This window comes from Drosophila persimilis, unplaced genomic scaffold (assembly GCF_003286085.1).
Source record: "Drosophila persimilis strain 14011-0111.01,24,50 unplaced genomic scaffold, DperRS2 tig00000124-arrow-pilon, whole genome shotgun sequence".
NCBI lineage: Eukaryota > Metazoa > Arthropoda > Insecta > Diptera > Drosophilidae > Drosophila > Drosophila persimilis.
This window is the reverse complement of record NW_020825294.1, coordinates 10,749,319-10,775,181: the sequence shown is the minus strand read 5'-3', so window position 1 is coordinate 10,775,181 and position 25,863 is coordinate 10,749,319. Positions and strand designations below refer to the sequence as shown.

At 41.5% G+C, this 25,863-nt stretch overlaps 3 protein-coding genes across 4 annotated transcripts in view; 1 reads left to right on the top strand and 2 right to left on the bottom strand.

Moving 5' to 3' along the window:
• Nucleotides 1-4,856: 4,856 nt before the first annotated feature.
• Nucleotides 4,857-25,863, top strand: part of LOC6603378 (voltage-dependent calcium channel subunit alpha-2/delta-3) — a 40,680-nt gene continuing 19,673 nt past the window's right edge. For both annotated transcript variants that reach the window (XM_026988059.1, XM_026988058.1), the window contains exons 1-2: nucleotides 4,857-5,147; nucleotides 15,677-15,758. In XM_026988059.1, coding sequence (XP_026843860.1) covers nucleotides 5,035-5,147; nucleotides 15,677-15,758 — 195 coding nt within the window. In that variant the 5' untranslated portion in view covers nucleotides 4,857-5,034. The remainder of the gene's footprint in view (nucleotides 5,148-15,676; nucleotides 15,759-25,863) is intronic.
• LOC113565580 lies at nucleotides 11,299-11,825 on the bottom strand. The gene has a single exon (XM_026988060.1). It carries the CDS (start codon nucleotides 11,790-11,792, stop codon nucleotides 11,448-11,450), a length of 345 nt encoding a protein of 114 aa, XP_026843861.1. The 5' UTR covers nucleotides 11,793-11,825; the 3' UTR covers nucleotides 11,299-11,447.
• Nucleotides 13,070-13,477, bottom strand: LOC113565581. The gene is made up of 2 exons (XM_026988062.1): nucleotides 13,341-13,477; nucleotides 13,070-13,283 (listed from the first exon to the last, which is right to left on the bottom strand). The coding sequence occupies exons 1-2, from the start codon at nucleotides 13,467-13,469 to the stop codon at nucleotides 13,200-13,202; spliced, it is 213 nt and encodes a 70-aa protein (XP_026843863.1). The 5' UTR covers nucleotides 13,470-13,477; the 3' UTR covers nucleotides 13,070-13,199.

Here is a 25,863-nt window from a genome sequence, read left to right as displayed (position 1 = left end):
CAGCGCTTGTGCCAATATTTCAGTGTTGTAAAGCAAGGCAACGGAGAGAAGGAGAGGAGTAAATGTGTTGGAAATCAACAAAAGCAATTCGAAAATCTCTGTACACCACAATTTCTTAAAATCCAAAAGTTGGAAAAAATTCTACACAGATATATGCATGTGCGTGCATACGTACATATATTTAGTATATGTATGTATATGTGTGTAGTGGTACAATATTTGTGAGCGCCAAAAAGCCGAAGAGACGAAGCCGCGCAGCCATATAAATCGTCACTCCCTCTCGTGCGACGGTCTGCAGTTCGAAAGTCCACGTCCTCCTCGGTCGCGTAGTAAAAACTCTCGTAGCTTGCGCGTGTGTGTGTTTGTGTGTGTGTGGATTGTCGGCATATCCTTGTGGGGCTCTCGCTGCGCCTCGCTGCACATACCCCCTGACACCCATTCCGCTAAAGGCGTTGCGTTTAAGGATTTTGTTTTTGGTCAAGTTTTTCGTACTCGGCTTCGAAATTGCGAATTTGGCGCGCAGAGGAGCATCAAGTAAGTGGGAGAGCGCTGGAGCAAGAGAGAGTTGGGGAGAGAGCGAGAGAGACGGGAGAGAGTTGGGGAGAACTCTCTGCTGGCTCTCATTATATTGTCGTTGATTGCACAATAAAATGGGCAAAACAAAATCAGAAAAACAAGAGATTTTCGTGAAATTCTCATAAATTGAATAATGGTTTAATAGGAATCAAAGTTAATTAAATTTTCAGAATTCTCAGTGCGCGTGAGAGTGTGTTTGTGTGTGTGTTTTTGCCAATATGGGAGTATACAATGTAAGCTTCTGTTTGCGCGCCCAAAAAAGTATGCTATGCCGTTTTACTATTTACTACTACGCACGCTCCCCCACACATACACACACACGCACACACAAACATCCATACACACATATACATGGCACATAATAACGGCTTAACGTGTACTACAGCCACGCAGCTTACGCAGCTGCGTTAAATCTCAAGGCTTGACCAATACCTCGTAACCTTTGACCCCGCTCCGCATCCCTGGTGTCCAGCCACTGCAGCTTTTTAAGCTGTTTACCCACATAAATATATGTACATTGTACATACATGAGTATATACATAGAGAGAGTTTGTGAGTGTATATAAAAGTTCTGGCAACGCAATCTTTATTATCCTTTTATTCTTCGGTTTTCTGGCTCTGGCTCTGGTTCAGGTTCGTCCTTCAAATATTTGCATCTTGTTGCCCTACCCTACAAAGCAGCAGCCCGACTAATTGATGTTCCTGCAGTATTTGGAATGCATTCCCACTTGACTTGTCCACCAAAATCTTGAAACCGCACAAAGGATTTACATACCTTTAAGAGTATGACTTAATAAGGGTTTCAGTCTTGTTTTGGGGCATGATTCTATCAATGTTGAATGGAAAGTAGTCGTAATCTTTGAAATTTGTTGAGAAATAGTATATCCCAGATGCCTCTGATAGTCGCTTAAAGGATTAAGATCGATTGAAATAAAACATTATTAACAAAAATTGCTCTGATTTGGGTGTTTTTAGTTTTGGAAGTATTCATAAATAGAGCATAATTTATTTTTGGTTATTCCAAACTAATGCATATTGTATGCAGAATGATTCAATAGTTGCGAAACAAATTAAATTCAAGGTTCCGTCGATATTTGTTGGACAATTCGACGATTGAGATAAGCAACTGTATATTTTAAGCCAATCAATCTAATGGTTTGATTGTTAAAAGAGCTGTTTTATGCATCTCCTCCATTATTTGAGTTTGTTGGATGCCGAAAGACTGTCAATATATGTACATATATGTAAAAACATAAATATGGCATGTGGTCTGCTTACAACATATCAAAATTGTAACATGTATAGACAGAATCACACACACACATAAACATCTTTGGCTGTTAAAAAGTTTTGTACGCGGCCTGTTGAAATTTTCACAGGCACATTAATTTCATTACGAAAACTCCCAAGGCCATATAGCTCCTCTGTTCACTGTTCAGTGCTCCGTGCACCCAGCACCCTGTTCGCATGCTACCTCTGCTGTTCTTCTCCCGCTGTTGTGAGCCAAACAAAACCAAAAAGCCAGGCCAAACATAAAAAGGCAAAAAGCAAACAGAACGGAAGGGGGGAAACAGGAGTAGCAATGGAGGCGGTCCGAGGGGTGTGACGGTTGTGTTGTGCAAATGGAAAAAAGAGCGGCAGGAGCTAGCGATATATGCGATATAATAAATCTTTTGTATAACACGCAAAACTTTATGAACGTGCGCCAACTATAAAACTTTCACTTTTCAACAATGCTTTCCCTCTGCCTGACGGTTGCCGCCTGACGTATCCACACGCTGCACATGGTTTTATTTTTATTTTAACTATTATGCCGTCTCATTCCTTTCCTCCCGATATCCTTACGAAACATGGACGCTTCGATTGGTATACATATGTGCGTGCCTGAGAGCGAACGTTGACCCAATGAACGGAATTGGATGGTTCCAATATGTACAGAGAGTACTATATAAGGTAGATAGGGTACATTTTATTCGAGCGAATTTATTAATATTATAATTTGAATCATACCCAAAACCCATTTTTTTTAAATATATGTCACACATCTATCGACGAAAACCCTATTTAGTTAGAAAATGCATTTGGCAGACAGAATGCTCTTGTATTTCGATAGTTTCGGCAGACACATTCTTCATAGTTTTAACCGTGAACGCTTTAGATCTTCGAAAAAGATCGATCTGCTAGTTGGAAAATATGATTAATACCTTTTCCAGCTGCTCAAATTTAATAACATGTTCACGGAAAATTTTATTTTATTTATTTTATTTACTACGAAAATTCAAAGAAAGATTTTCGAAGACTTTTCCGTATGCTTCTCTGGTAGGTTATCCTATTTATCAGATGATTAAATATTACTCCGATATATCTTTATCATATGTACTATTATAAATAATACATACATATGTATATCCCATGCTCTCTGAGTATCGGGTATAAAAAGGTAAAGCCACGAATAAAGTCTTGGTGAGGGGAACCTAATCTTTTGTATTGAATATGTGTTCAAGTATGATCTGAACGAGTAATATTCATTATATGAATATGAATGAACATCTCATTTGACTTGCTCTCCAGAAGATAATTTTTGGGTTCTCCCACTCCGTTTTCCATTTAGGAGTATGTGTGTGTGTATAAGGATGTGGTTGATGCATTGTGAATAAGTTGCATACTTGGAGCTTGGACTGAAAGAACTGACTGCTGCTGCTGCTGCTGCTGCTCCTGTGTCTGTTTCTGTTTCTGTGAGCGGTGCCGGCGCATCCTGTGCGTGGCTGCCGCTCCATTTCTGTCAAAGTTTTTGACGTTGAGGCAGAGCAGCGGAAAAGGCGAAGCCGGGCAGAAAATTACACTGAAAGCGTGTGAAATACACACATATTTAACTACAGACATGTGTATATGTATGTACATATGTAGTTAGATATGTTGGTATATGAGGAATACGCATATGCATGTATCAGTATGCTCGGTAGTGCGTATCGGCCACAATAAATTGTCTTTATTTCATGCGGATGCGGCTGCGGCTGTTGAGGAATAAGGGGTGGGAAGGTGGTAGGGGGGGCCAAGTTGGGAAGTTATGTGCGGGGCCCAGGCAAAGGCTTGCGCCATGTTTAATGAAAATTATTACGCGATATCCTTGGGGACACACACACAAACACACACATATACTGCTACAGGGGAGGATGTATGGCTATGTGCGCTTTTTAAGGGGGTGGCATGCCCATACAAAAAATAACCATTACCCGCTGAGGGAGTCCGACTGAATGAGCCGCCTTCCCCCACTGCGCATGTGCCTCAGACCAAGCGAAACGAGTTCGAGTTCGAAAGCATCCCATCCCGAAGTTATCCTCTCACATACGTGTGAGCTATGTTTATGCGTCTGTCTCTGTGTGTGTGAGTGGGAGTGGGAGTGGGTGGAAACGCATTTCTAGGTCAAACCCACATGGAGCCAGAGAACGGGAACCTGCCCGCGGGCCCCATGCCAGACCATTATCGTGGAAACGTGTACGAAACACATATTTCTGGTTTGTTTGAGAGCCGAGCTGGAAAGAGAAACTTTCGAAATGCGATTGAAAATTGGTTTTCTTTCTTTCTGATATAAAATAAAAGTTGCGAATAAACATATAACTTTTGGGGGAACATTTTCATGCGGATTTTTTATGAAAATTGTTATTTCACATTAAATTTTTAATGCATTGCACATCGATGTACATATGGTACATACCTCACAGATCTGTCCCAAAATACATACATATGTACTTCAGATATTAAAAAAAAGAATTAACGAAGAGGTTTTCTTGAAAAGGTTCCGTATTTGCATCATCCAGATCCAGATTATTTTAGAAATATACAAATAGTTTGAACATTAATTCTTTGAAAGAGTTACATTTTACAATCACATATGTAGTCTCTTTTTGGAAGAAAAGAAACTTTAATACTTTAACTGAGTTTAAACTTTCTGTTTTGTTTCTTTTCAGGCACCCAAACAACATATCGCACTACCAGCTCAATTAACACTTGTCCCAAACAAAAAAAGACTAATACAATTTTGTTGCAAAAATGTTGAACATATCCGGCAAAAGCAATACAAACTTTTGGGATCATCAAATGTTCCACTTCCACGCGCTCAAACCAAGTAAATGAAACCAAACTGAAACCAACGGAAAGGCAAAGTGAAAAAAGCGTTGTCGCGTTAGATAACTGATTAAAAATAAATTGAAAGCCGAAAACTTAATATTTATTGAATTATCCAGTGAAGTGTCAATAAAAACAAACAAAAAGTACAGCAATTAAAAGTGGAAATAAAATTGAAATTGCTGGACTGTTCTGTGGCTTTTATTGCATGTGCGGGGCACGTGGAAACTAAATAATTATACATTTTTGGATACCGAAAAATCAATCGAAAGTGGCCGCCCCGAAACCGAGACCGAGACCGAGACCAGAGATTCAAGCTTGAACAGACCAAAAATGGAGAGCAAACACTGGAGTTGCTTTGTGGCCATTGTGCTGGGCGTGTTGATATTCAAAATGCACATATTTGCTGCGCTCGGCGATCAGGATGAAGATATACCCCACAACGAGTAAGTCCTGCCCATCATCCACATCCACATCCACATCTGACATGCTGTAACCAGCATCGGCATCAGCATTTTCAATTATGCATTTGCCAAACATTCTGCCAATTTCCTCTCGCAGGAAATTAATTGTAAATTTGTTTATTCTACACGAAATGCTTCGCCCAGTCCGCTGTCCAGACAATAATTTACCAACAATTCAACAAACAAACTGCTGAAACACTAATACTAATTGTTATTGTTTTTCGATGCTATTTTCTGTATCGACTGTGGCAAAATGTGTCTGTTTAGTTCCCGGTTGAATAGTAAAACTAAACAATTCAGCATGTTGAGTGGAATAATGAGCGCGCTGTATATGTGGTGGCAGATTAGCATAAAAAGACATTGCGAAATTCTAATAATATGCGCCAAATCAATAATCCGAGTTTAAATACGCCGGTTTAGATTATCTTTCCGTCCGACATTGGCCCTGCTTCCTAGCGCTGAAATATTTACCAATAATCTATACAATCATAATTATTACGAGAGAGGATAATAAATTTCAGGTTTTAACAAAGGAAATAGGAAATAAAATCCAAAAAAATATCCTGATGTACAGCGCTTGATCCCAGTTAGGTGAAAGTGTTTGTAGGAGAAATACATGCTACGCCTTCGGGATAATCCAACTCTAACAACTTCCATTGAGAGGAATATTCATTGCAAATTGGCAAATATCAAATCAACTCTTAATTTATATCAGTTCAAAATCGGTTTCACAACGCCCCATCAATTTTTAGTAGAATAATTATTTCGCATATAACTTTTTCCATGCCTCAACAGTTTTTTATGTGTCCGAAAATCTTTTGTGTGCAAAACTTGGGCCATTCGTTTCCATTTATAGGCCAATTTATTTATGATTATTACTTTGTTTACCACACACAGATTGGCGGAGAACGTTCTGCCTCCTAATAGCCATAGTTTTGCGCCCCAGTGTAAAGTGCGAAGAACATATTGGGGAAAATGTCAAAGCGATTGGCAGTCTCATTTAAAATGCGCATAAATGGAAAATAATGACTGTTGTTTAGTTGCCATCAAAGAAAGAAGCATTCGCATATTAAGTATACGCAGGACAGACGCCATAAGACACGAGCATAGCGGAGTTTGGATAGTTTTGTCTGGTGGCATGTGACGTGCCGTGGAGATACTTTTGGGCTTGCACGAGCATGCGTATCTAATGGATACATAATAGGATTTTGCAATTAGCGTCGAGAGGACGAGAGCTGCATGTGTGTAGGTGAACGAGCATGTGTGTGTGTGTGTTTGTGTGTAGAAAGGAAAAGCAGCACACGTAACCGCAGCGCTCACTTGGCTAATTAACCCAAAACCAACTGCCATTTTCAGGCAAGGACAACTGGCGTCTGATGGCAATGGGAATGTATTCCCATGTAGATGGGCAAGTAGATGGGAGCGGAACCGGTAGCTGAAACCGGAACTGAGACCACTAAGTGATTTTTTCTTCTTGTTGCTTTTGTGTCTAATGTCACTATTATTTATTGAAATTAGTTTTGGCATTCGGCCTTTGTGTCGGCGTTCGTTCTTGTTCGTTGTTGTTTCGTTGTTGTTTTTCCTGATAGAAATTCTGTTCACAGAGCCTCAACTTTAAGGGGAACTATCCCTATCAGCGATGTCATTAATATTGGTTACCTATCTTGAATTTATGGTGGTCGCTTATTCCAGATCCTGAATCGGACCATGCGTAGATATCCATCAAGATGATTTAGTCAACATTTTAGTTCGCTTTCGTACTCGAGAGATTCTCTTCTGATTCTCCTCTCCTTCGGCTTGACATGTTGTGGCACATGGGAGAAAATAAATTTAATTAATTTGAAACATAAAGTTTTTCTTTCGTTCCTTCCTTGCTTTCTTTCGGCTTCACACTCGTCTTTTCGTTTTCGTCTCGTTTCGTTTCGTTTCCTCCCATGTTGCCAGTTGCCAGTTGCCAGTTGCCAGTTGCTTTATGTCACTGCAGAAATTCAATTAAATTTATTTCAACTTTTGCTGCCGGGCTACAAAAACAACAATTCGAGCCTTAGGGGTCCTGCTTTGACGATTATGTTTTGGCATGGGATGATGACGCTGCTGATGATGAAGCTGGTCCTGCTCCCCCGAATGAGGCTCTGATAGTGGTAGTGGCAGTAGTAGTGGTCCTGCTCTTGGGCTCTGGGCCCATTGCTTTTCGTGTAACTGACCCAAATCTCTTTTTATGTACAGTAGTAGCATTCGCAAGCGTTGTTTTGCTCGTTGCTGGCTTTTCCTTTTGGCCGGCCTTCATCTTCATCCATTCAACGGGGTTTCTTAGGCCGTCCACATTTTCAGCTCTCAATAGCCTCTCTCAACCCACCCGCTCACCATGTCGCCCTCTCGCTGCCTGCCCCTGTGCCTGTTCCCATTCACTTGCCTCATTTTCAGTTTCAGTTGCAGTTGCACTGGCAGCCATCGCCGTTTTAATGCATGCCTCGTTTGCTTAAGCAGCTCCCTTCTCGTCCTGCAAGTAGTTGCATTGACATAATCGTCCCGGGGCTCCTTCAGCTCCTGCTGCTCCTCCTGGTTAACAAAGGGGCACTTCCCTGACTCAGTGTGGGTCACGTGCCATGGCCAGAACTTTAAGGCCAAAAGAAAAGGGACAGCTTGTGTCAAAGAGGATGTTACATGATTCATTTTTTGGACAGCCTGCGGATGCCGATTGATTTAAGAGCCAACACGAATTTCTAGAAACTTTAGCATTATATAAAACTTATTTTATTTAATATACCGTAAAATTGGTAATATTGGTCGTAATCCACAACAAAATTTTTAATGTAGGGGTGAACTCGATTCGGTACCCTCTGAAATCTTGAACATAGTTCACGGCAATTGTGGAGTCGACCCAAAGCTAGAGAACCACCGGTTTGAGAAACCCTAAAAAGAAGATGTGGTCTAAGGTGTGCCACCCATTGATCCTTCTCAGTCACTACGCCATCCATACCTCTACCAATATTACATTATATATTTATAATTCTATATTAAAAAAATGGCAATTGTTAAAAGTATATGTAATTGTATTTTCATACCCAATTTTGGCAAATAATATAACCAAAAATACGCGTGTATTTCTGATCCACACGTTTTCAATTCAATTTTATTTTATATGACAATATCAGGTATGTTTTTAATGTTTTTAATGGAGAGATGGAGAGGTTCAAACCTTATAAAATACATCATGTGGCCTCGATATTTAACATACATAAGAAACTATATACTATACACATTTTCAAAGAAATCTGGACAGCAAATCTGGATTAGCAAATATATTTTCACCAGTAGAACTAAACGAACTATCTCTGAAAAATATCTTTGAATCGCAAAATAACTAAATCCGCTTGACTCCGTGAAATTTCTTTCTTTCTGTGAGCTCTCTTTTTGTCTCCGTATAATTTTGCTTGTCAGATTTCCAAAGTGTAGTGCTTCGTGCTACTCCACTTTTTTGCGGAAATAGTTTCCTTTTTTGTGTTGTTGGATCTGCAAGTGGCGCAATTGCCGCTTAAAACAATTTTTGCATTTGACACAATGCGGAGTGGGATTGGAGGGTCTGTGTGGCGTGGAATATCTAATTACGAGACGGATTAAGCGAACAAATAAAACAAAATCAACAGAGGCGAGCAAACAGAGCACTAACTACTTATGACAAACGACTGTGAAAGTGCATTAAGCGGCAGCTGGAACAGGAGCAGAAAAGGCACAAAAAGCACCGGGAACAGAAGTGACGTCTGGCGTAGTATTTTGGTTTTTATTCCCCACCAACCCCACTATGTACTCGTTTGCGAGGAGTAGTTGCAGCCAAGGGGATTTTGAATTAGCGAGGAACACGACAAATTAATTTATAAATTCGGTTGAGGCAGGAGCAAAGAATGGAGAGAATGCTAAATACATTCTATGAATGCGTTTAAATGTCTTTTTTGTTTTCCTGGAAACGTTATCAATATATTCGTATTTCGGGGTCGGGATTTTACGTTTTGTTCCAAACTACTCCGAGGCCATACTGGATATTTCTGGTATAGCCCGGCATGACAACAATAGTCAGCCTTCTTAGTCTCCATTCGTTACAATGTGATTATAAAATACTCAGAAGCCATTGCTTCCAAACGATCATCTCACGAAGTCAGAGCTCTTTGATAACGCATTACGTCGTAAGAAAATGCGTACTACGGATAAGGAATGAGGATAACTCAATTGATTGTTTAGTCGTTGGAGAATAATATCTAAGATCACTGACTATGGAACTAGTCAAGACTTCGCCTAGTACGGCTGAGATTAAAAAAAACTGTTTAAAGCTTTTCGTTGAACATTTTCTTTCATAAAAACCTTTGTCTGAAAAATACGAAAAATTGAAAAGTACTTGAGCCAAACCGGCCCAGCTGTTCTCAATTGATAAAATACCAAACATTTTCCATTTTTGATATACATACTTAGATTCATTAATTTTTCTACTGCTAATTTCCGAAATTTTATACGGTTCTGAAATCTGGGGAAATTGCGCTTGTTTGCACATAAAAAAGTTACAAACGTCACAGAACAAGATTTTAAAGATGATTTTCAATCTTTTTACCATTTTTTACCCGGAATGTTGCACGAGAAAGCTAATGTTAAGAATTAGGCAATATCTCATCGCTCGAAACAAAAATAAATTCGATCTAAAATTAACATCCTGTATGCGCAATCAAGTGCAGGCGGGAACTACACTCACTACCCCTAAATAGCTTTTCATCAGTATGTTAGTAATCATTTTAGGATCGATCATCTTCCATCTTTTCCTCTTGCATATCCAATATTAATCTAAAAATTTAAATTTATATCATTGTCAAAAATTATTTATCCTGGGCTTATCCTGGCAATAAATCGAACACTTTGAATATAAATTTAAATTTGAAGATCTTTGATTATTTTATGATTTATATAAAATTCAGACGTCGAACGCAAACAATATTGTCAAATGAAGAGGGAATTATCATAATATTGATTATATTGCAATAAATTTTCAAATATTTTCTACGAATCCACTCCTAAATTTCGCCTTGAAAAATATCAGTCGTATAGGCAGAAAGGTGCATCATTTTGAGCCCGAAATCAATGTCAGAAACGCAAATGGAGCTCACGTAGAAAACATACACCCGTAGCCACATACACACACAAAACAGAACAATGGAAATGCACACACATACCCGTATATAGATACATATAGCATAAAATCCAGGCTAAGAGACTCGCAGTGCTAGGGAGAAAGAACATTGAGAATCGGGACGACGAGTAAGGCGGCAAACAGCAATGAAAGGCCATCAACGTCATCTTCTTGGCCTGAAGTAGAGCTCTTTCTGCGACTGCTTCTCGTGCTTGTGGCCAGCAAAATAAAAAGTTACGTTTTGCTCTACCCATTTCTTTTCTACGCCTGGCCAGAAACTTGACAATGGCTATAACCACGTCGATGTGGGGGTGGTTCGAGCCGAAGGGGAGGAGAGCTCAGGTGTGGTCCCAGTGACTTCCTATTCTGTGGCATCCTTTTGAGCACGAACCAACCACGTATGTCATGCTCAAGCACAATGCACACCTAAAGCCATCGAACTAGTTTCGTTTCGATGCATTTCTTGCCGTTGTTCTGCCCCTTGTTTTCTTTGCCGCTTTTCACTTTTCTTGCTGCAAGTTTATGCCGAGGCAGGTAGGCACTACAGACAGACAGATAGATGGATGGACAGACAGCCGGGTCGCAGTAGTAGTAGTTCCATGGAGTAGGTCAATAGGTTTTTGCAGTTTTGCATCATTGAAATTGAAATGAGTTTCTTTGCATCCCGTGCCTCTACTCGAGCAGTGCTCTTCAGTGCTTTTCAGTGCTCTTCAGTGCTCTTCAGTGCTCCTCTGGCAGACTTGAATGCGCAATCACAAGGGCTCACATCGATGCGCTTTCACTGTGTGGGGGTGTTCTTAAAGCAAAATGGAGACTGCCACCATCTGACCTGAAAATGCACTCACAGAACTGACCAGACCGTCAAAATAAAAGCTTAAAAGTTTTCAATGCCCTTAAGTCACTTACATATTCAATTCTATATTCTTCAGTTGATGAAACACCACGAATAAATCAATAACAAAATCAAATTTAAATTGGTATATTATTTGCCAACGTTTGTTGGTTTCCATTTTAGACAAAGAGATTTATAATGTTTTCAAAATTTGGATGTAAATAAGATCCAAGTGATGACTTTGATCAACGGAACTCTGCATTTGTTTCTGTATTTTGGTTTAGTAATATTGGTAGAGGTACGGATGGCGCAGCGACTGAGAGGGATCAATGGGTGGCACACCGTAGACCACATCTTCTTTTTCCGGTTCCTCAAATCGGTGGATCTCCGACTTTGGGCCGACTTCACAATTGCCGTGGACTATGTTCAAGATTTCAGAGGGTACCGAATACAGTTCACACTCTCTCTTAAAGAATCCCATCGGTTCGAATTGCTGTAGGGTCAAGTCGACTGTGAATGTGAATGCAGACATGTTAAATATCTTTCTCAATTGCTCCGTGATCTCCTGCGGTGTTGCAGGTTTCCCCAAAGACAACAATCCTTTCGCCACAAGCGCTCTGTCCATTTATACATTAAAAATTTTGTTTTGGATTATGACCAATATTACCAATTTTACGTTATATTAAATAAGCCAGGTTGTATATAATGCTAGGGCTACATTGATCTAAAGTTTCTAGAGATTCGTCTTTATTTTCTATCAAATCGGTTTTGGCTCTTAAATCAATCGGCATCCGCAGGCTGTCCAAAAAACGAATCATGTAACACTCGCTTTGACAAAAGCCGTCCCTATTCTTTGGGCGCTAAAGTTCTGGCCATGACACGTGACCCACACTGAGTCAGGAGGAGCAGCAGCAGCTGAAGGCGCCCCGGTACGATGCTTTCAATGCAACTACTTGCAGGACGAGAAGGGAGGTGCTTAAGCAAACGAGGCATGCATTAAAATGGCGATGGCCGCCACTGCCACTGTAACTGGGACTGAAAATGAGGCAAGTGAATGGGAACAGGCACAGGGGCAGGCAGCGAGAGGGCGACATGATGAGAGAGAGGGCTGAGAGGTGTTGTATGGAGCTGCAAATGTAGACGGCCTAAGAAAACCCGTTGAATGGATGTGGACCGGCCAAAGGGAAAAGCGAGGAAGAGCAAAACAAGAATAAACTTTTTCTATATGAAAAGTTACTTGGGTAGGTTAGATAGGTAAGAGGGTAACCTGTATTTCGATTATTTGGCTAGCTCCCATCTTAAGTCCCGAAAGTTTCCATTTAATTCTCTAAACTGTGTACATCATGCCTTGAACCTCCTGTCAGTATCAACATTTGACCATACCCGGTACTCGAAGAGTATAGGGGTATATTATATTTGTGCTGAAGGTGTATGTGTGTAACACCCAGAAGGAATAGTTTTCGACCCCATAAAGTATATATATTCTTGATCGGCATCAATAGCCGAGTCTTAATAGCTATGTCTGTCAGTCCATCTGTATCTAGAATCCTGTGATATGTTACTGTTTCAAGTGAATCTAAAAATTTCGGGCCGCCCCCTTTCGCCAAAGAACGAAAATTTGTGGCGCAAGCGCAAGATCATAAAGAATAACCATATCTACCAGATTGTAGAATCTATTTTTTAGAAAATATTTCAGGTTCGTTTTAACTTATAATAAAATATTATATTAAAGTGCAGATCAGTGGAGCCTTGTATTATCATGTTTCAAGAAAAGTCATGATTTTTTAGATTCCGAAGTGAATATTTCATATTTATGCCCAGAGAAGGCTAAATAAAATTCTCAGGACTGTGCGGGACCCTGTCGGCAAGTCGACACTTGTCTCGCCCTACAAGAAACACTTATTAGTGACGAAAGATTTTGAGGTTTATTATTCAAAACTTGTAATAATGTATCAATTAATAACTTGTTATCTGCCCAACAAGCGGCCCAAGCCGTGCTGCGGGGGCCATCCCTTGGCATCTTCGTCGGTTTCTAGCACGGTTTCTTGCACTGCATCATACCTGCAGCACAGTATCCGGGAAACTGAACGCACTTCAGGAAAAATGTAGCAATACCCTGGAATGATTATGAACTTTTTAGTTATAGTAAGACTGCGGCTGTGGATGAACTCACTTCGCAGCAGTCACCGCATTGAGAGAACATATAAGTCCAGATATAGAAGAAGGCCCCGAAAAAGGCCACAAAGAACGACAGCCAGAGCAAGACAATTAGCCAGAAAAGGAAATACAGTGGATTTTTCATTTTCAATTATGTGGGTATATCTGCCTTTGGGTGATAGTTTCGAATAATGAATAACTGAACTTCTGACACTAGTATTTTGTAACAGATTAAACAAGAGCTACTTGATTTGATAGTTTTGAAAAACTAGTTATTTAAAATTTATTTTAGAATATAGTAAGCGCTCTATCCAAAACTGATCTTGCTCTCAATTTTATTTTCCTCTTTTTTATTCTATGCGCTCTCTGCAACGAGAGTATATTTACATTTCTGTTGGTACTGAGAGTACACAAGAGTGGGGTGAAGAACTAATTTGTTTTTTTAAAGTGATCTTAAGAACCAATAATATGTGTGGTTACTAGCCGATAGTACTGCTACAATGGTTAAGAGTACAATTAACTTCTATAAACGCGATTTAATTACCTTGGCTTTGCCTTTGTGCGGGAATCCTTTTTGATAAAGCCTTTTTATGGAAAGTTGAGGATGGATAAAGGAATCACGACTTATACATTTAGACGTTTAAAAAATTTTAGAGAATGTGAGATCGTCTGTAGCGAAATTGCAATGATTGATTATTTATGTTCATATTCACAGAATTCTGATATATGAATCTCTGCTCTCAGCTCTAGGCTATAAATGATAAGTGGTATTTTTTGTCCTTTTTTTTTATCAAGGTTCTGTTTTCTCTTGACTGTCACTCATCCATAATGGATAAAGATCTAGAAGAGCCTACAATATTTATCGAAAATGTAATACCAATCTTTTTCGTACTTCGCCTCTTCGGCTTACACGCAAACGCCCATTTAATTACCAGCACTTGATCGCACCGTTTTTCGTTATTTTTGTGGCTGCTGACCACTTTTGTGAGCCATCAGCCATCAGCCCCGGCCATCAGCCATCGGCCATCAGCATTATCCAATTTCAATCACTTTGTTGGCCACTTTATTTCGCTTCATTGTTTGCAAGTACGCTTCGTAGCTGCGGGCGAGAGTGGAACGACTGCTGCCCTTCCTCTTTTGAGTTTCCGCTTATAATACAATTTTCATATAATTTAAATTCATTTTTCGGCATCGCCTGCGCCATAAAACTTTGTCTGCAGCCGTCTGCCAGGCTGCAGATGCATTTGCTTCTCCGCATAGCCCCTCTGGGTCTGGGGCTGGGTCCTTGTCTTTCTCTTCAGCCATACCATATAAACATGCGCTTATTTTGTATCTAGATAGTGAAGCGTTGTCCTCCGCTTTTGCTTCCTTCGCTCGCCGGCGGCTCAACATAATCAACATTGCGTATACGCAGCGTTGCTGCGGTTGGGCTGCCTTTGTCCTCCTCCCCATATTGATATTGCAGATAATGCCATAAAATTGTGCAAATATTTTTGGGAGCATTATTTTGCATGGTCTTTACTCTGGCTCAACTTGACTTTGTTTTCCCCTGTTTCTTTTTTTGTAATATTTCATTTTTGTTATATCAACGCCTCGACTTGCTCGTTGGCCCGACTTGAGTCTGGTCTCCGATTTCGTGTCCTCTTCCTTTATTTTCAATTTGCTGTTGCCCCGATCCGCCCCAGTCCTCCCCATGGTCCCTATTGCTCGTTCGGGTCCGGGTAAAGGTCCGGGGCCTTGGCTTGTTTTATGAGCCCTCGTTGTGCTGCTTTTGTTTTGGCTTTGACTTTCGCGTTTAGATTATAAATGTTTGGCAAATGTTTTCACAATAGTGGGCTGTTGGTCCTGCTGTAATCCCTCGACCCTTGAGAGTTCCATCATCGCCCTCCCTTTCTCTATTCCCTGTAATGAGTTTTGCTGCTGTCTTCGGGGTCTCTCAAGTGAGTTGGACTTGAGTCGGTTCTGGGTCCTGGTCTGGGTCTGAATCTTTTTGCTGTAGTCTCCTTCTTTCGTGTGGGAATTTGCTTGCTCGTATAATACATTTGGCATAATGATGGTAATGATTATGCGTGCTGGCCAGCCGGCAATTTATTGCTTAATGAAAGATTTGTATGCATTTACGCAATTAGCTGGAAATAATTTATGCGCAATTGAAAATCGATTTAAATTGATTTGTAATCGGCCACATGTCCGTACATATGTGGCATGTGCTGGGTTTTTGGCAGTGCTTTTGTGTATTTTTTGCGTTCAAAATGAAGTTGCATGAACGCTGTATAACAAACAAGTTTTATATATACATATAAAGAGTTCCTTATTCTGATTTGTAATCCATTTGTCATTATTCTATTGCAGGGTTCGCAATTGGGCCCTGAAGTTCGGCGTTGATCTATGGGAATTTGGACGGCAATTTACCAAAATGAACGAGATCAAAAATGTAAGTAAATGTAATTAGCCAAAATATAGCCATATGGCTAGACCGAACAAGCAAAACATATGTATCTCCACAAAAATACATATGTATCAGATAATGCCAGTAAATGGATACAACAAATGGAATTTGTTAATGGTATTGGCCATGTCTGGCGGTTTAGCCGAAACAAATACACTTAAGCTCTTTGGGCACTTAGTTCAACTTATCGATAAGAGAGCAGAGCATTTTTAGATAAATGCTTAGACGATGGCAAGGCTTCGGAGGGGCTTAACCAGCAAATGCCTCAATTTTTCGTGTTCTCCCTCTGACGTTCCTCTTATTTGGTTCCTCTTCCCAGCTATTTGTTGTTGGCCCTAATGCAATTTAAACACAAATAAGGCTAATTGAGGGGGCACTGCTAGCAGTAGGGGGTGTACCAGGGGGCTGGCTGGTTGGTGGCCGGGTGGCAGTTGCGTAAGTGTGTGACTGTGTGCTATCTATGTTAATAAGCATGGCTGTGTTTGGCTTTGGTTGACTGCGTGGTCTGCGGTGGCGGGTGGCGGGTGGCGGGTGGCGGATGGTGGATGGTGGATAGGTCTCCTCCTCAGGCAGTCGCGTATTTTTGCGTTTAATCAGACGTGCATGAGTTAGTGGGTTGCCTTTATTATGTGTGTGTGTAGTACATCTATACAGATTTACATTCTTGCAGCACTCTGGGGGAAACTTTTTCTTTTGTGGGTTTGTTATGAACATACCCTGGAAGACATAGAGATATAGTTAAATAATTTTTTGTTCTGTTTTTGTCGTATCTTGAGACATATTTTATTACAAATATTACAAATAATCTACACAAATGCAAATAAATTAAAATAAGTAAAGCATATTAGAATAATAAAAAACTATAATGCGGAGAAGCTTAGTGTTAGGGAGTGGATAAAGCTTCTTAGAGGATCTCAGCGGTTAAAATATGTTTCTTCATATTATAATAAACATAATAAGAACACGTAGGGTTTCTTATACTCGTATTATCCGCAACATAATGAGGATACATAATAAAACACCGCTGATAATATAATTTATAAAATAACTAATTTATTTACTGCTTACCACGAACTGCACTGAAATTTAGAATAATCCCTGCTAGGGTATAAATATCAGCAAAAGTAGTCATAGGCCAGAGACAGAGAGACACTGAGAGAGAATGCCCAGAAATATGGTAAGAGAAAGAGAGGGTGAGAATGCGAGAGTGCGAGGACGAAACAAAAGAGAAAAGGAAGATACTGGGGCCGAGCCCGAACCCATTCCACATCCACAGTCAGAATAAGAGTCAGGGGCAGAGGCAGGGGCAGAGTCAGAGTCAGAGGCAGCTAAAATGCAAATAAATTTGCTGGCTGTGACTGTCATTGAGTCTGTAATTGTCAAGTGCCGTGTTGCTGTTGCTTCTCTCTCTCACTTGTTGTTGCTGTGGGTGTTGTTGTGTGTGTGGGTTTATGCGTGCTTGGGTGTGTGTGTGTGTGTTATCATTGCCTTTGTAGTGTTGGGTTGGGCATGTGGATGGGCGGTGGTGCTGGGGCTGCTGCTGTCGCTGACAATGTTTGTTTGTGTTAATTTAAAGCGCACGTCGCAGCACAGCGACAAAAAAATGAGAACCTACGCCCAGATTGAATTAAATATCAAGTATACGCGACGTGGTGCGTCCTCTGTGCGGATGGGCATCGCTGTGAGTGAACGGAATTGTTGTGAAATGGCCTTGTATGATTGTGTATCTGTGTCTGTGCTTTATAAACACAATGTCGTAGCAGAGAGTGGTGTGCGAAAGAATGTTTATCTGCCCCTCTGTCTGTCTGTTCGTTTGCCTGCGCACGGGTATCCCTTGTTAACGCCTTCAACCTTCTATGGTTCTGTTGCCAGCAAGGGCTAATAAATTGTGGGCATTATAAAATTATTGGCATGCCAAAAAAATGAGCATAATATTAAAGGATTCCGCATTGACATGGGATTTGGGATGGCAAGTGCTTTAGGTTGAATGGATGGGAGTGGGACAGCATGGCTTGCGAGAGGCTGATTAAAGAAGATGTTAGATCTGTTATAGTTTGAAGCTGGTGAGCAACCAGTTCTTCATTGTCGTAGTAGTAGTAAAGAAAATAAACGATTTTTCATTTTTATAACCGAACTTTGGGGCATCGTAATGTCCGAAGCGCACAGTTCGACAGACTCGTTGACCCACAAATTGCATCCACGGCTTGGCAATCTCGAAAATAGTTGCCAAATGGAAACTATTGACAGGCGCCGGGGTCTTGCGACAATATCAATTCAATTAGGGCTCTCCTTTTCTTGTTCTTGTTGGTACTTTCGCTGACACAATTTTGTTGTTCCATCGACTTGACAGTTGTCCTTCAAAAAATGTTTGCAATATAATAAAAAGCTACACAAAAAAAGAGAAGAAAAATTAAAAAGGAAAGCAAACCGTGTTGTGTGTGTGGAAGCCTCATTCTCCTGCTTATCCGCCCCCTTTCTTCTTCACTTTTTCAGCTTTTCTCGTATTTTCCTGCTGCTTTTTGTTTGTTGTTTTGTTTAGCTACTTTCTGCTCGGCATTTTAAAGTAGCATAATAAAATGTAAAACAAATGCAGCGCACACGTTCAGTTATGCGAAAGGCGTCGCAGGACAACAGCAACAACAACAACAACAACAAAAACAACTCTCTAAAGACAAAATGGCTGCCACCAGTGAAAACGGAGGGGAGCGGGACAGTGTGTGTGTGTGTGTGTGTGTGAGTGCTTGGAATGCCTGTGCGTGGCGGATATTCATTTATTTTATTTTATTTTATTTTCCTTTTGCCTTGGGGCTGGCAACGTTTAGCGCTGACTAGCTTAAAAAATACATACATATATCTACCTAAGCCATGAATTATTTTCTTGAGACACATATAGCATACAACACGGCTTACAGCGTACAGTCAGATGAGAGTGAATAGTGTAAGGTCTAAGATGAAGCGCTCTCAATTAATTCGAATTCAAATTTGAAATTTGAAATAAATTGTTTGCTACTACTCGTAATTGCTAATGTTTATTTATCTAGTCCTCATCCACAGACCTTATTAACAGAGAACTAGTGGCGTCAATCTCAGCTTAAGGCGGAGTCGACAGTGATCGTTGCATCAAATGTCTTTATAGGGCAGACTATGAGGAGGTGGCCTCTTCGTGGTAGTCTGAATCAGAGCTCAATATCGATTCATTTGCGACTAGTAGACACCGCAAATGTTGCAAACTGGCTGTCATGCTTATGTTACCCTAAGCCCCAGCCGTACGAGTAGCAGAGAGAGACTCCATCGACAACATGACAGTACACAAAGTGTTACACATTTGCTTAGTCCAAATGACAGGAGTCCCCCCACCCATCACCCATCACCCATCACCCGCTCCTGCTGTCTCTGTTACTCTCTCTTTCCATCTCTTTCTCTTTCGCTGCGATTGCTGCGTGGCGTTGCTCGCCTCGCACTCGCACTCTCACGACTGTGACGCCATTATGGCAAATGATGATGTGTACCTAACGATGATGCAAATGACGATGATGAAGTCGAGCTGTTGTGATCATTATCAGGCATCTCTTTCTCTCTTTCTCTTCTCTCTTTGTTACTTGCAGTGAAATATGGGTCAAATTCAAGTCGAAATTGCAAAACAGAAATGGCTGCGCATTTCTTCGAGATGCTCTCCCTCCCTCTCTCTCTCTCTCACTCTCTCTCTATTCGCTTCTCATTTCTTAGCATGCAAATAAATTTAAGCATGCTCCCATTTTGCACGTAATACAGAAATTTTTAGCTGCAAAAAATGAAAAGAAAATTCAAAAAAATAGAAAAACAAGCGCTTGCTCTGTTTTTTCTTCCGTTCAACCTTCGCCCTGGCTTTGCTTTCACCTCCATTTCATATTCTTGGCCAGTTCGTAATGTAAGTGGCTTGCAAATTGCTCTACGAGTATTATTCCTTGTACTTGGCATTCGCAGTGGTCGACGATTGAAGGTAAAATTACGGGTAAACCAACTGTAAGACGAGTTCATAATAAGTGAAAAGTAAAAGTCGAAATCCATTGGGCAGAATACTCTGGAATAGTTTAGGGGTCATACAATAATGCTGCAACATTTGTAAGACCTTACGAATCTCTTTTAGAGTCTGAAATTGATTCAGAAATATATCCAGTAGTATATCTACAATATCTACAATACCCATCTATTATAAATCTGACGTCACGGTGGTTGTGCAATTTTTATGAATTTTTCTTTGCTGTATATTTTAACAGGTATGCGAATTGGCTATTACCTATTTTTACCTCATTTCACCAGCTTTTAATCGGGATTTTAGTACGAGTACGAGCCAAATATTGAATATTCCACTCATCCGAAAGTGCTGAGTGGTGCTATGGATAAAAAATATCTTCATTGCTTTGCGCTCAGATTATGCTTTGGATATTTTTATTCCTCGGGGCACTTCATAGAAACAATTGGAATTGGTTTTCAGGCATTGCACCGAAAAATTTCATGGTCCTTCTTTCGTTTGTTACTCGAACTTAAGCAGAGACTGCTTACAAACAGTTAGGGGAAATATTAATATTACTGTTACAAATTTCACTGGAAGTATATACTTTATTTGAGCAAATATTCTTGTACTAAACATGAAGCCAGCCAAACCGGATTACTTTGGCAATAAGATAAATGCAAACCAGCGTAAATTTAATTATGAGCTGACTACATAATCAAGGCTTACTATTCAGCTGCTGCTCAATCCACGGTTGAAACTGGGCCACATTCGTGTACGTAGCCGGTACGTTTTCCGTTCCACATTCGATGCCCCAGTTGACGATTCCGACCTGCTCGTATCGAGAGGTGTTATCGGCCAGGGGACAGAACAACGCGGAGCCGCCATCGCCCTGGCAGGCATCCTTACCCTTCTCTCCACCTGCGCAAACGAAGCTAGGGGCCAAGACGAAGGATCTGCCCAGGCGGGTCTGCCTCAACTGATTCTGGCACGTATCCCTGTCCACGATGGGCAGCTCAATTTTCTTCAGTATGCTCGAATAGTCAACATCCGGGTATGTTTTTTTTCCCCAACCGGCGACAAAGCAGCGCGTATCAATGGACCTCTCCGCGGTGGCCAAACAAATGGGCCTGATGTGTGCTGTCCTGGGGAGCGGGCTCTCAAAGAAGAGGAGTGCCAGGTTGTTGGATCCAGTTTTCACATCGAAGCTCTCATGCTTCACAACCCTCGAAACTTGGCGCTCTTCATGCGGAGTGCTCTCCTCCGTGCTTGACAAGTCCCAGTCGCCAGCTCTGACTACAATATCGGCTTCTGACTTATCCGCCAGGAGGTGGGCTGCCATGAGGACGGCATTCTGGCTAACCAGAGAGCCACCGCCGAAGTATTGACCTTTATGGAACAGAGCAATCGTCCAGGGGAATTCTCCAAACTTCGCCTGATCCTCAGATGCATTGGCGTTCGCCGCCAGTCCGCTTGGATTGCTCATGCCACATAGGTCTTCAGCATCCGAAGTTCCTTCAGTCACATCAACTGACTCGTCCTGTGAAAGTAGAAGCAATCACAGGAATGTACGCGAATGTACGCATCGAATGGCCTCCTTAGTACTTACCACCTGCGAAATGTCGCAGCAAACTTCTGAGGCTTGGCACACGGCCGATCGGTACTGTCCCATTTGAGCTAAGCAGCGGTCTTTAGAGACACACATTTGCTGATCGCCACAAGGAGTGACAGGATCGCCTCGCCCCAGTAGAGCGCAGCTGAAAAGAAAAACTCCGAGTGCCCACTGTTTCGACATGGTTTGTTTGAGAATAGATAGCTTGTACTAAATTCCCAGTGGCTACGATGGTGTATTTATATGAGGGCCGTTATCAATTTGAAGCTTAAAGACTTAAAGCTCAACTTTGACCTGACCCGACTTCCCACAAATTAATAAATCGGTTCTCAAGAAAATTGTTGCTATTCTTCCGAAACTCGGAGAATATATAAAATGTGAGTACAGCGGCAAATTCTTCTTTGAATAACCTCTATAATCTGTCTGAATGATCCATATATTTTCAAGTGAAATATGCGCAAAACATAGCATCTCTCTATGCCCCCTAATTCTCGAAATTTTCTGAAAATAATGTTCAATGTCCACAATCTACTCTGTTGTACATTTATTGCTTTTAAATGTTAGATATACCTATACTCGTATTACTAATACGATAAAGTAAGCCAGTAATCAGTTACGTGAAGGGAAATACCCTTAAGACAGTGAGGCATTCAATCATAATGAGGCATAATCAGCATGCGGCCCTTCTTTCGAAACGTCTTCCGGCCGTAATTTGTGATCTTTCTGCATTTTGAGTGGATGTATTTTATCTGGCAAAGCTTTCAGAATGAGATCTCTACCGAATACTTTCAGGCTATAGATCATATAGCTGCCATCTTTTCGGTTGAAGGGTTGGGATGGTATTGAGACCCAGACGGCCTCACAGTCAGTAATCCAATTTCAAGCACATAAATTCTCTCTTTAACCCATCGGCTTCAAGTGATAAGATCAGTTGTCCAGCACATACATCAGATTGGGCTCAATATAGTGAAAGGATATGGCAAGATCTGAGCAGCAATTTAGAACCCTGAAGGAAAGATAAACTTTTGGATTACATCATCCGTCTTGTAATAGATGTAGTTCCAGCACCAATAGTGCTTATCCCACTTGGCGGGTATCAGATTTTGGATGCCCTACGGTTCGGTAGGCCTTCGACCACAAACCGACGGAGATCCTCTTGGCTGAGAGCGTAGCCAGCTCCGCCGGAGATGCAACCTAGTTTGCTTGACGTCCATTCGCACATTCGATTCATGCTTCCCAGTGATGACGTTGGGAGCAACAGATAGTTCACCGGGTCAGCTAGTATTCTGAGAAAAACTGAAGTATTGGTATTTTATTGATATTGATAATTACCGAAATAATGTTTGAAAAATATGATTACCTGTGAAAATCATCTGTTAGCAAATCATCGAGTGGATTTTTCTTTTCTGAAGCTCTGAATTTAGGATCCCATTTCAATTAGCCTTTTCCAACTTATGTTGAACCACAAAATGTCCTTCAGTCTCTTGCCAGCAGAACTCCATCTTCAGATCCCACTCGAGCAATAAAAAATATGTAATTCTTTAGACGACTCCCTTTCCATTGCCCTTTGGGTTTTTGTTTTGTGTTGGGCGTCTGAGAAATTATAAGTTTTCGAAGGCTACAAACTAAAATGCAGATTGTCGGTCATTTGTTTGGGCAAGTGGTGGCCACTCCTATCCCAACTCCTACTCGTACTCCTTCGGACTTCGGCACAAACCAGCTTCGAGTCCACGCTCTGCTTCTGCTCCATTTCCCGGGCTTGGTGACAAATACAAAGGCCTTGTTAGAGGCCAAAGCAATGGGCTTTCGGTCTGTGGAGAGATTGGGTGCGGCGCAGACGGGGGCGCGGTGGCACAGGGCGACAGATCGAGTTGGTTTTGTGTGTTTGGCTAACTAAGTGTGTGGCGAACAGTGTTGCGGACTGTAAAGAGACTAATCGTAAATCAAGGCGTCGACTCGCCGACGCACTTGAGGGCGGGTGGAGCTACCGAAATGGCTAAGGGCTGCTCCACTCCTTCATGGGGCTACTCTACATCCACTGGCTTTTGTGCGGTCCAAAATGCATTCGGGCTGCAGACCCCCAAACCTCAAACCGAACCCCAACCATGCTTCGCCTCTGATGAAGGTGGAACTTTATATATGTATATCCCTGTATGAGTACGAGTATATATACAGCCAGTGCTTGTCTATGCAAATATTTGAGTCTGTCGTTGTCGTTTGGTGGCGAAAATGCGAGCATGACATACAGCTGCCGGAGCAAACAAATGTTAAGTGAGGGCTGGGATGGGCCCTGGCCCTGGATGGGAGTGCGACCGGATGTTGGGGTCTATCCTTAATGAAAGTATAAAGCAAATTAAATATTTAATTTGATTAAATCCTTTGAGGGTACATCCATTAAATGGAAGTGGAGAACTAAAGTTGATTTCACTCAACTCCCCTGCCTCTATGAAGCAGAACCTCATGGGAAACCGAAATCATGCTCAAAAACATTTCCGAAACACTTGCCACATTCTCTGCAGAAAATATTTTCAAAATTTGGTGGCACTCCAAGCAAAGTTTGATGGGGCTTCATTGAGTAATTATGATAGTTTCGAGTATAAGTATTGAGTACAGTTATATCATGAGATCAATATGATATTTGATATATTCCGAAAAAGACTTGGAGAAAAACAGTTGGCTTGCCACTTATGGTATTTTAGGGCCTGGAAATATTTCATTTTAGATTTATTTTATTTTTTATGAAGTTTGGCAACATGGCCTTTGCATGCCATCCACTCGACAAAGAAGCCTCCCCATAAGGCAATTAGAGCTGGCAGAAAAGCCCGCTCCCTCCGTTCAGAAAGCCATCAAAACTAACCAACTTTTTTACCTAGCAATTAAAACATGAAAAACATGCTAATTAAAACTTAAATGCAGCATTCTTGATGCGAAAAAAATTGGAGAAAGTCCACGAAGAGAAGAAAAGGCAACAAACTGCAGCAGAGGGCAAAAACTATTAACTTTAATATTGGAAAATGGCGGCCCGTGCCGGGCGCCTGGAAAAGTGAGCAGAAATCTTGCGATGCGGAGAAATTTGCAAAAGAAATCTCCGCTTGACTGCACATGGAAACATGCGCGTTGATGCGAGACATTGTTTCCCTTCTCCGAAGTATGCCGTAAGGAGAGGATGAGCGCACCAGGAGGGTGCCAGCGACATCTTCATTAAAATCTAATTAGCGCATTGCCAGACCAGACCAGACCAGACCAGACCCGACCTGGGCAGAGAACAGAGAAAAGAGAGACCTGGGCTTCCCCGGTTGTTGAGCACATAATCAGTCAGCCAGGAGCAGGCCAGGAGCAAGCCAGGAGCAAGCCAGGAGCGAAGTCAAGTTACCTAGCATTTGAATTACACTTGGAGCAATTCGCACGACGTACTTACACTTCGCACAGAGGATCCCTTTTCATTTTATGAAGCAATATCAGTTGCTTTGAAAAAATGTGATTCAAATTGCAGATAATATGATGTGGCTTAATAGTGTTCGTTCTTCTCATTCAATCCAGGCACATTTATTTCCTCAGTGCTACTCTGTTTCTCCCAGTGCATCAGGTGGATGATGCTGCAGCTGGTGCTGGAGCCGCTCCTGCATGCGTAAGCTGCTTAACTTGTGCCGGAATTCAACAGGAGCAGAAGCCACGGGCAACAAAGCTCAGGAATGCTCTCCGCTCAGTCTCCGTGCATCCCATCTGAACCTCCTGATCCCATCCTCCCGAGCTGTCCTTGCTCTACTTAAAGTTTTGCGCCAGCTGCATACGCACCCAGCGAGTGGATAGCAGGAGGGACATGCAGAGCGAGCAGGACGAGTCGGCCGCCTTAGGGCTTCGCCTTGCGCAACATTTTCGAATTCCAGAGTCAACCGCAAAATGAAAAACTTTCTATGGCTGCTGCTGCCGCTGCTGCTACAGCCGCTGCTGCTCCTGCAACTGCTCTCCCTCTGCGAGTCCTTGCCATATTGTATACATATTGTATATAGTTCTCTGCACTCCCTCACCCACCCATCCACCCATCCACCCAACCCTCTCCACCCCCAGTAGGACACTCTAACACACACACACACGCGCGTGTCCTTCAGGCGTGCATTGCATTTCGATGCTGCTCTCGTGGAAATTGCTTTATAAAATGTTGCCATCGCATAAAAGTTGTGTGAGGTTTTTGTGGGCGTGGCCGCTACCACTGGTGCCCCACTCCCACTGCCACGGCTAGCTTCTTGAGGGCTCCGCTTTCTTTTTCCTATCAAATACGTATACGTAATTTTTATTTTATTTTTTAATTTTCCCTCATTGATTCTCTTTTATGCTGCGGCTTGTTGCTTGACATGCTTTTAATTTTCAATGCATTTTCTCCGCCCAATGGGGCGCTCCTCTTCTCGATTTTTTCTACTTTTTAACCGTCGGCTATTATTGCTTTGATTTCGCAATAGTTTGCTAATGGATTTCCAGATGCTATAAAT